This window comes from Aythya fuligula, chromosome 2, assembly GCF_009819795.1.
Source record: "Aythya fuligula isolate bAytFul2 chromosome 2, bAytFul2.pri, whole genome shotgun sequence".
In the NCBI taxonomy this organism is placed as follows: domain Eukaryota; kingdom Metazoa; phylum Chordata; class Aves; order Anseriformes; family Anatidae; genus Aythya; species Aythya fuligula.
This window is the reverse complement of record NC_045560.1, coordinates 64,723,834-64,734,856: the sequence shown is the minus strand read 5'-3', so window position 1 is coordinate 64,734,856 and position 11,023 is coordinate 64,723,834. Positions and strand designations below refer to the sequence as shown.

General features: G+C 43.3%; 1 protein-coding gene across 1 annotated transcript; it reads left to right on the top strand.

Moving 5' to 3' along the window:
* Nucleotides 1-1,040: 1,040 nt before the first annotated feature.
* EDN1 (endothelin 1) lies at nucleotides 1,041-7,371 on the top strand. Its single transcript, XM_032181076.1, has 6 exons — nucleotides 1,041-1,116; nucleotides 1,906-1,983; nucleotides 2,087-2,228; nucleotides 3,200-3,358; nucleotides 3,625-3,732; nucleotides 5,071-7,371. Exons 1-6 carry the CDS (start codon nucleotides 1,041-1,043, stop codon nucleotides 5,207-5,209), a joined length of 702 nt encoding a protein of 233 aa, XP_032036967.1. The 3' UTR covers nucleotides 5,210-7,371.
* Nucleotides 7,372-11,023: the final 3,652 nt, after the last annotated feature.

Below are 11,023 nucleotides of genomic sequence, written 5' to 3'. Positions count from 1 at the left end.
TCTGCTGGTAGATTCTTATTATTACTGTAATCTTATCATTCTTATCATAACTGTAATAATACTGTAATAATAATTATTATTAGGAAAAAAATCTTCACTAAAAGGGTTGCGAAGTATTGGAACAGGCTGCCCAGGGAAGTGGTTGTAGAGTCACCACTGGAGGTCTTCAAAAAACATGTAGAGCTTAGTGACATGGTTTAATGGCAGTGCTAGGTTGGACTAGATGACCTTAGAGCTCTTTTCCAATCTGAATGATTCTATGATTCTAATTCACATGTAAGGGTATAGATGCATTGATATTCTGGTAAGTACTACCCTACATTCACAAGAAAACATACAATCCTTGCTCTGAAAAATAGACTCCCATTCTGTAAAGGTGTAAACAAAACAAAACAAAACAAAAAACCAGCCCCAACCACAAACCAAATAAATAAGAACAAAACCAAAACAAAACAGAAGGCAGTTTTTAGAGAAACATTTACAAATATCTAAGAACATCTCAGGATAGGGTCACTGGCGTTTATTCAACATAATTGCCTAAATGCCAGCTATTGCTCGGAAAGCCCCTGAATTTCATCCTGCAAGGAGGTTATACCAAGGAAAGGGTTAGTCTCCATTTGCATTCTTTCCTTGTACGCTTTCTCATCCCAACTGCTAACAGCTACTGTATACCAGCTAAATGGACCTTTATTCTGACTCAGCATGGCTGCTGACAGTCTGTCCCATATGCTACAGCAGAACAGGATAATATGATACTTGATAATAATAGCCATTCACCTCAGGTATCACAATGCAACTCGCAGCTAACAGCCTTGGTCTTTGTGAGACCCAAGGTCACTTCTATTATTACAGCACAGTGCAAGGAAATGCCACAAATACCAAGAGGGCCTTATCTGTTTATCATAGGTGAAATTGGCACGCTTTGCAGTACTATGGCTCCATGTCGGAGCACAGGCTTTGAGTTCATACAAGTTTATAACGCGGGGCTGGCTCTGGCAGCCCAGACAGAGCTCAGCGTGTGGTGCATGTGTGTATTTACGATGACATTGCTGCGACCATTTCTCAAGCACTCAGCTGCCACACCGACAGCAACAGTGCCTCAGGACAAGGCATCAGGTGCAGATGCGCTGGAAAAAACTTGTCTTGGCCATGTCCTGCTCATGGCGGGAGCCAGGGGCACAGGCCTGGCATGGGGCTCGCCTCTTCCTTGCCCCGCATCCTTCGTGTAATGTGCCCAGTCCCCTACACGGGCTTCGCTTTGCCTGTCACGACAGAAACGCGAAGTTAGCCAACAGCCTGTGTCACGGCTGCCGCCAATCCGACCCCGCACACCCCAATGGAGCCTGAAGGGGCCGGGGTCGGGCCAAGCCCCGAGATCCGCCGCGACACCGCCGTGCCGCGGCCGACCAGTACAGCCCAGTATGGCCCAATACCGCCCAGTACTGCCCTGCCCGGCCCAGCCCAGCCCAGTCCAGCCCAGCCCAGCCCAGCCCAGCCCGGCGCGGGGGCCCCCCGCCCCCCCCGCCCCGCCCCGCCGCCCCCCTCTCCCCCCCCTCCCCCCCCGGGCTCCCGCTCTGAAGTTTGCAGGCGATTTCCTCTCCGGGCTGGCCTTATCTCGGGCCGCACGTTGGCGCGCGGTGACTAATAGCGGCACAACATTGTCTCGGGATAAAATAGAGCCGGGGCTGTTTACCCGCTCCATGGGGGTTCGCTATAAAAGGGGCGCCCGGGTGCTGCCGCGCCAGCCAGACGCGCCGGGCCGCCCAAGCTGCCGCCTGCCCCCGCCGCCAGCGGGAGCCAGCGCCCTCCGTCCCTGCGGCGGCCACAGCCTTCTCCTTCCGTCTCCTTCCCTCTTCTTTAACTTTGTTTCTTATAAAAGGAAAAAAAAAAAAGGTTTAGCTTGAGTTTGCTCCCGCTATGGATTACTCGCACGTCGTCCCTCCCCGCTGCTCTTCGTGCTATGCCCGGGGCTGCTGTCGGCAGGTAGGTGCAGCCTCGGGACGCAGCGGGAGGGAGAGGGTCGGGGGGCTGGGCACTACACTGGGCTGAACCGAGCCGCGCTGAGCCTCTGCCTCTCCTTCCTTAGCCCCCGGAGCCGAGGTGGGCTCCGCTCCACCGCCCCCCGCCACCCTGCACCGCCGCGCCCGGCGCTGCTCCTGCTCATCGCTGCTGGACGAGGAGTGCGTCTACTTCTGCCACCTGGACATCATCTGGATCAACACCCCCGAGTGAGTGGGCCGCCGGGGGTCTGCTGAAGGTGGGGTGGGGGGGGAAGATAAAGTGGATGGGGGTATTCGGGGGGGGGTGGGGGTGGGGGTTGCTGAGGAACCTCAAGATCCCCCGCGGAAAGAAGGGGGAGAAAGGAGTGTTTCTGTGTTTCTGTGCATGGGGTCTCCTACTGCTTCCCCCCTACACCCTGTTTTTCTGCCGCATTTAGTAGCAAGGCTGTTCACTTGGAGAACGTATTTGAGCACCTAGAGCGAGGGGAGAGCGCCTCATAGCCCTAACGCACCTGTGCTCCCAAAATCTAGGCAAGTGTTTCCTTTGGGTGCTGCCCTGCAAGGGCTGCAGGTTGCTTTTCACCATGAATCAGAAACAGAATGCCAAAAGCATGTTTGTATCACTCTGATTTTACATGGCCATTTTTCTGAGATGTTACGAAGCTGAAAGGTTTCCTTTGACACAGGGTGTCTTCTCACCAGCTCTCGCTACACTCTGCTGCAGACTAATGCATCTTGCATGTTAATAGTAATAGGTGCAGAGTCTGTTTCTGCAGACTCCTTTCCAAAAGGTAGCAAGCTAGAGCCTCACCTAACACTGCAAACACTGACTTTGGCAATCTGTTCTACTGCTGGAATTCCTCTGAGGATATGTGCCTCACTTTTATTGCTTCTCTCAGTATTGGCAGTTACCAAAGTTCAAAGAGATGAGGCTCTATTGGTTTCTATTGCACAGAGCGGTGTAGCAGCTTTATGAAATCACAATTAAAAGGTCATTAGCCTTGCCAGTAGCCATGTTAATCACTATGTTGCAGGTTCATCAGAAACATTTACATGGAAATTATGACCAGCAAGGCATTGCCAAACCCACAACCTTTACTCACGCAATCAATCCCATCAATAAGATTGCCCAAAATACCCTGCTGTTCTGAAGCCACAAAATTATTTGAATAACTTTCATGTTGTCTGTTTGATCATAGGAAGACCGTTCCTTATGGTCTTGGAGGCCCTTCTCGATCCAGAAGATCTCTGAAGGACATGGTGCCTGAGATGCTCACTGAAGCCAGCAGCAGATGCCGATGTGCCAACCAGAAAGACAAGAAATGTCTGAACTTCTGCCAGACAGGAAAAGATCTCTGGTGCGTTTATTGTTGCTACTCTTTAAAAGGCAGCACATGTGAAAAGGCTGGATTGTGGTAGACTTACTCATTTTGGCACTTGCTGAGTGAATAATCTTCCCAAAGCCTTGCCTCCTACCTGGGTGCTCATGCTGCTATGATACATACTAGGGTTTGGCCCAGATAGCTGGCTTATTACATGCCTTGAGAAGTGGTTGATGAGATGCCTCGCCTTGCGGACTGCAGACTTGTTTTTTTTAACAGCTGCATCTTTTTACTTCTAATAGGGCTCAGTCCACAGTGGAGATGACCTTGCATCATCGCAGCAAAGGTGGCAATTGCATTGGACCCAAATGCATGAACCAACAGTTTGTTGACAGCAGGAAGATTAAGAGGTGAGTTTCCTCTCATCCAGCTGTAGTTCCCTAGAATAGCAATAGAGAGCACCATTCACCTCCCTTTGGGTCAACACAGGCATGGCTGTTGATTTCAACTTGAGAGTTCTGAGGGAATCAGTGAGGATATTTTCAGGGCTTTTGTTCATGCTGTGGAACCTTAGCTTGTGAAGACAAGGGTACTGAGCTCTGCCTAGCCTCATCCATTTGCTTGTGGGGAGCAGATTTGGTTGTAGGTTTAAAGATACCCCAGTTTTCAGAAGAGTATAAAATTGTATTCTGGCAGAAATAGCAGAACCTGATACATGAGTGTGTACAGGCATTATCACAATTACTTAAAAATAGTACGTCCCAACTATTCTAAAACTAAGTTGAGTCTGAATACTTTTTATTAGATTATTTGCTTCATCTCACTGGGGGAAAATCCAGATTTGAATATATGGTTTCTTCTGACTGGTGTGGCTGCTTATCCCTTATGTTGTCTGATTAAAACTGTGTATGATGAATACAGGATGCTAGCAATAGAAATGACTGTAGAGAGGCTGAGAAAACGGAAAATAAATATTAAATGAATATTCAAGCCCAATTTGACTTCTGAAACTGAGAGTAAATTCCAGGACTGCACTTTGAAATCCATGCAGAAAAAGTTGAGTGGCAATAGAGAGCAGTATCCCTTTCCAGTGCAGTTCAAAGAAGCATACCTTGGACTTGCTGCACCCATGAACCCCACAAGATGCCAGAAATCAGCTTTGGAGCTGAGCATCAGTACAGTTACATCACCTCTGGTGTTCAGTCTTCATATATATGCCCATGTGAAAGTGCAGCATACAAAAGTTCACCCATGCAAACGTAGGCTCTCAAGTGCTGCTTTCAAAAGCAAAACAGGGTGTGCGGCATCAGGTAGCCTGGTGATTTTGAGTGAGACTTTGGCCCTGGAGTTGTTAAATCATTTCTGAAGATGAGACTTACTTCTTAATTCTGGTATGGGCCCCATTATGGGTCCAGATCTATTTTACCTGAAAGAAAAGAAACAGTCAAAAAGAGTAATGTTGAAGACCTCTTGGTTGGATATATGCTATTTAAGAAAGTCAAGGGCATATGAAGTTGAATAAATATTTCAACATATTTTAATGTTTGGATTGAAATTCTAATTCACATATTTTGAGTGGCTTAGGTTAGCGTAATTCTGGCGGTTGTATAGCAGTCACTGGTTTCTGAGGATCCTATGGTAGAAATTGAGGCTAGGGTTTAGTTAATCAAACCGCTGAGTGTCTGCACACTGGACATGCATCTTCATTATTCATGTAATAATAAGGGTATATTTCTTATTTTTTGCAGGCTGGAGGCCATTGGTAACAGTATCAAAGCTTCCTTCAGTATTGCAAAGCTGAAGGCTGAGCACCAGAAAGGGTGGAAGTTTAAACATAACAGGGCAAACAAAAGGCAAAGCATCTGGGAAAGCCTGAAAACATCCTAGTGGGAAGATCACCCCAATCTTTCTCCATCACATTTGCTGCCAAAGCATCATCAAAACTCTCCTTTGACTTTTAACATGCCGCTACGGCAAAGGGCCTCTGTCCAAGTGTTTGTGCAGCAGAGCAAAACACTGAGGAAATCCCATATATGGAGGTATAAAAGCAAAGGATTTCATCCTTCTGGAATTCAGACAGATGGGTAGAGGGGGAGAAAGGAAATCCACATGTAACATGTTAAAAGCTATCTCTATGAAGAAATAGTTGAATATTACTTCTGGAATGTTACTCATCAATTGAGCAGCTTTCAGGGTCTACATCAAATGCATTTTGCAAGGAAGACCTCGCAGATGTGCTTAAAAAGGACAGAAAGTAAGATCTGAGCGGACAAACTTCAAAGCAAAAACTCTATTTCTTGACTAAAATGCAAAAATGAAAGCCACAGTGTTACTTTAACCAGGACTTACTGCATATATACATGTCTACCTCCCATGCTGTTTGTTGCACTCCTGCTAGAGCATTTTTACACCTTTTTATTGCCTTTAGTAATCAGTAGCAACCCTTTGCCTTTTTTTTTCAGAAGTCTAGTTTACTTGTACAACTGGAGTTAACTGAATGTGGGTTAGATGCTGTGCTTGTTTGCATAGGTAGAGTTCTTTGGTTTTGGATACCAAAGGACTGTTCAACAGAAAATAAGCATTAGAGAACACTACTAGATTTCCCATAACAATGATATCTTGATAACAAGTTCTAATAATAGAGGTTGTTACGTCTTACACGCCACCAAAACAGCACTGGAGCAGAGCTGTAACAGATACTGTTGTTGGGTTCATTCAGCGCTTTGTTTGGTATAAATGTGTAGAGACAAAGGGTTGTCTTAAATTATGTAAAAGGCTAATATTGGATGAATGTTTATATCAGTGAATTTGTTCACATTGATGAATTTGCTGACAGGTTTGATTGAATTTTATGTGCTTAATTTTTAGGTGGTATGTATTTATATTCACACAAGTTTTTCATTATATTTACCATGTTGAATACACATTGAAGTAGGCCATATTGGTCTATGCATGTTTTATGTATTTCTGTATGAAATTGGGAAGTGCTTTATGCCTATCAAGGTAAATATTTTCAGAAATAAATATTTTTAATTACTGTATTGGCTTGCTTATCATGTGCTCTGCTTTTTTCCTAGGCCCATGGTGATGGAGGCAGACTGCCCCACATACAAAGCTGACCTAAATGAGGTGTATGCCCATGATTGCTTTTCTGACAAATTAGCAAGATTCCAGCACCGACAGTTTAGACCAGGGCTGTGCCAGATGTGAAACAACAGGCATTACTTGTTCTAGCTTAATGCTTCCACATTGAAATTTATTGACAAAATTTGAATTGGCCAAATGAGATTAGACTAGAGAAACACTCTGTCACATGGCTAATGTTATTTTTCATCCAATATTATAAATTCCAGTGTTGGATATATCGTATAATTAAAATATGGCCAATAAGGGTTGGATATTGATGAACTAGAGGAGAAAGATGAGCACACTTTGTGGGCTATATTGGGTTCAGCATGGTTATGCTAGTTATTACCATGCTATCCCAGAAGTCTCGTCTCTTAAAGATGGAGACCTCAATGCGACCTGGCCCCAACCCAGGAAAGAGCCAAAGCAGTAGTAAAACATTGCATATCTCCAAATGTTTTGGGCTATATGGGAAAACAAAACAAAAGAGTTAGTTCATACTTGCTGGATGAAAATGAGGGTTTTGTGCATGTGTGAGGGGGGGTTGTTTTGTTTTTAAACATTTACAAGCAGATAAAAGGTGTGAGACACAAAAGCTGATTATAGTGGCAGTTAAAAATTGCTGAAATAGTTCTGTATTTCTTGTTGATGTTCACTTGCTTGTAGAGTGCTTCATACTGAAACACCAGAAGGCTAAATGCAGCTATTATACCGTTTCCTCCAATACACTCTGCTGCATTTTGGGCAACAATTGAATTGAGAGGTGGCAGTGTTGGCAGCCCAGCTCTGTATTAACTGTGTCTTGCCCTGGTTTGCATTAATAAACTGGACCGAAAACCAGAATTTACTAGTCTGTTTGTCTCAAAGAATAAGCAAAAGGGAGCATGAAGTATTCTATCTGAAGGCTGGCTCACATACAAGTAACAGGATCTGTCCCAAAGGTTTGATCCTTCTTAACCTGAGCTGCATGGCAGAAAGAGCCTCAGTAACAGGGCCAGAAACCCCCGATTAAAAAAAAAGAAAAAAAAAAGAAAAGAAAAAAAAAAAAAAGAGGCATGGTATGTGCTGGGATTTATGGCATGGAATATGGAGCAGTGTAAAAGTACATTATGATTCATAATAAACTGCACAAAAATATGTTCTACCTGAAGCCAATGGAAACATTGTGCTGATTGTGAAGGCAAAGCTGCAAAATCGGGGCTCTCATTATTTTAACTAGAACTATTCTCAATTTTTCTCTCACAAAGTAAACCTTTCATGGACACTGTCTATTTTCAGGTAAGTGATAGATTTCTCTAATTCAGGATGAAATCTGAGAAGGACAAATGGCAACATATAAAGAAGAGGGCTTTCTACAGTGGCAATACCATAACAGTCCCAAAATACACCTGATATTATAGCTCAGATCAAGAACAAGAAATAGCCCAGTTCCCAAACTGTTACCAAGTTGTATCTCCATCTTCTCATTTTTCCTGGGTTCAGCATGATCATTTCTGAAATTGTAAAAAGCTTCACAGCAAAAGACTATTTCTCTCCTTCCAAATATAAGCTTGCTGTACTTATTTTCATTCAGTGCAATGTGTAATCTTACTTGCTCAGCCAGTTTATTTTCATTTTCTCTGGATAAAGGTTGTTTTGACCGCATACCAAAACAAGGTATACAATAAAACAAAGCTTCGACATGTGAGTCAGGCTTGAAGTCAGGAAAATAATACAATGCCACTGAAATTCTTTCCATCTTATCTACATAATTCTGACCTAATTTTTCCAGAAATGGCAACTCTAATCTGTACCATGTTATCTTGAACTACCCCAAAATAATTCACACAGGAAGTCCTAATGTTGCCTATAGAAGTTACCAAATACCAACTTCTTTGTTCATTTCCTTACATTAGGATAAATTTAGCCACTACAACACATTTCCATATTTACAAACAGTATTCAGACAGTGGTTTGTGCAGCTCAGTCCATCTGATGTTTACTTGCTTCACACTTAACTGTTTGCCTCTGTGTATAAAAACTATATCAATTTCAACTTCATCTGCATTGTGGTGTTATTATTAGGTTCCTTGGGTAGAAATCCAGCTTTCATTCTCGACTGATAACTTTATTTAATTTACTGTTCTTCCTTTGTGACCTAGGAAACAAAAGGACAGAGTTTTTGATTAATTAGATGAGAATGCTTGGAAGCTGCGATGGTGAGTGTAAGTATGTGAAAAGACAGAATGCCTCAGATAAAGTACAAAGATACTGGCTGGATCATTTTTCCTGAAGTCAACATCATGCAAACGAGGTTTTGGAAGCCTATCTAGAATTGGTATTCATGTTTTACTCTAGTTTACATCTCTGATCAAATCTGAACTAGGTGAAAAATGATAGGGGAGCCTATTTTTCTATTTCTCAATATGGTTAAACTGTCAGCTGTTATGTCTTCATAGCATGCCTGGGACAATCTCCTATACTCTGATCAGGTCAAGAAGACCTGATTCTATCTGAAGTCCTCTGGGTCAGTCGGTCAGGCAACAATACTCTCAGTTTGGAGGCATCATTTATTCCAGTGAAAATGAGAGCAGAATTTGACCCAGAAGGGCTTTCTTCTTTCTGATATCACCATGATGGGGCCAAATGGACACTGATTTGCTGATGCTAGCACAGCGCTCCAATGGTTCTTGTAGCTGTTGTTCTGCCCTATTTTTTATTTTTTCCACAAGCATTTGCTAGCAACAAATTTGATAAATATCACTTTGGGGCAGTATGTAATTGGCTCAAGAAAGCCGCATATGTGAATGGAAGAGCCCCATGGAGGTTGCGGTTTTGTCAACTTCTCCAGCTATTTTGGGGGCTGCAGAACTGATCTGAGTTCACCAACTGTAATTCAAGCTCACACTGTTGTTGTTTTTCCCCCCCATGGAAATAAAAATAACACTAGTAATCAAAAACAAACAAACAAACAAACAAAACAAACAAACAAACAAACAAAACACCAACAAACACAACCAATGTACAACTAACTTCTTTCTAGCTGAAGAAAAAATGTAATGTTATATGCCCGCCATTAGAAACAAATCCAGGCTCTACTCTGGCAAGAAGAAAGCAGCCCTGCATTTTGGCCATGTACACTGGATTTACATTTTCTGCTGCTTTCTCCATCTGTTTTCAAAGATATGATTCAATCAAGTATAAGGTAAAGTGTCCATCGTGAAAAATAAGGCAATGACTACAGGACATGCCTGTGAAAGGCAGCCACATGCATTAAACATTCTGATAACCAGAGCTTCTCCTCTGGTCATCTTTCTCATATTCATTTCAATTCTGTTGGTTGTTTAAAGATGTTTGTTCTTCTGTTTCTTATTCTCATCTTCTCTTGTTTCTAACAGAGACATAAAACAGTGTTACGAAATATACAGCAAACTAAACTGGACAGAAAAATTGGGCAAATGGTTCCTGTTGTATTCTTAGCAGAAATGCACAGGCCTTCACATTATGTATTTGCATGCAGAAGGGGGTTTTAAGTAGCTGAGACCTATGACAAATGATTTAACCCACAACCAGACTCAGACCTGCAAAGAGTTAAATTTTGTGACCATCAGCTTCAGCAACCCTAGTCATGTACAGAAGTGCTCATGTACAGAGGTGCTGGGTGCTTTGCAGGACCAAACTCCCTCCTTGGGACTTCTCCTTTACTTTCTCATGTCCTGAACTTGCTCACCCACTTTGGTAAACCTCTCTTGAAGCAACTATAAAACAGGAACCATGATATCATGCACAGGAGAGGCACCTTGAGGGTGCCCTCTGAGTTCTTCCCTGATGTTTGATGAGACTGTATGTCTCATCTCAACACAAGAGAGACATCTCTTTCCTTTTACATGGGTTGCCTAGCACATCTGTCAGGCTGCTGACTTCATTATGTGGTAAGGCAAGCAGGGATCAAAGAGTCCATGCTGCTGAAAAGAGTGATTATCTGGAGGAAGGCTGGAGGGAGGGATGCGGGCTGCATGGGGCAAACTGCACAATGAACAATACCAGTGCATGCAAACTTTTCCGTGGATGGGACAGCAGGTAGCTGCAAATCACATCAGCAGCCTTGCTTGGTACCCTGGAAATGTAAACCACCCCTTCCAGGTAGCCATGAATTCACCCTGTGTAATGCCATTTGCGCTGCTTTGCTATGGCGGCTTCACATTAGATATGCATGGTCTCAAAATGGTCCCACTGCCTTTGTCAGTATCTTATGGCAGATATTTCTGAGAAAGCATCTCAGCTGGGATGGTTTTTCTCTGGCTGCAGTTTCCCTACAGATGAACTGAGCTTGGAGGAACTCCACTGACTTCACCAGCCCAGTGGTTTTCTGGGTTAAAAATCATGAAGATACAGCATATGACCATAAAATACAGATACTTCTACAGAGGCTCCTTTGTCCATGTTTCTTCCATGTTTTCACAAGAAGAACCTTTTCATCCTTTTTCCAAAAAAAAAAATTATACTTCTGTGTCTTTCTAAAATCTTATGGCATTTGTTGAGGATTTGGCCTGCTGTTTTTCCTCCCAAGTGTCTGCTAACCATTATGTCATTCTC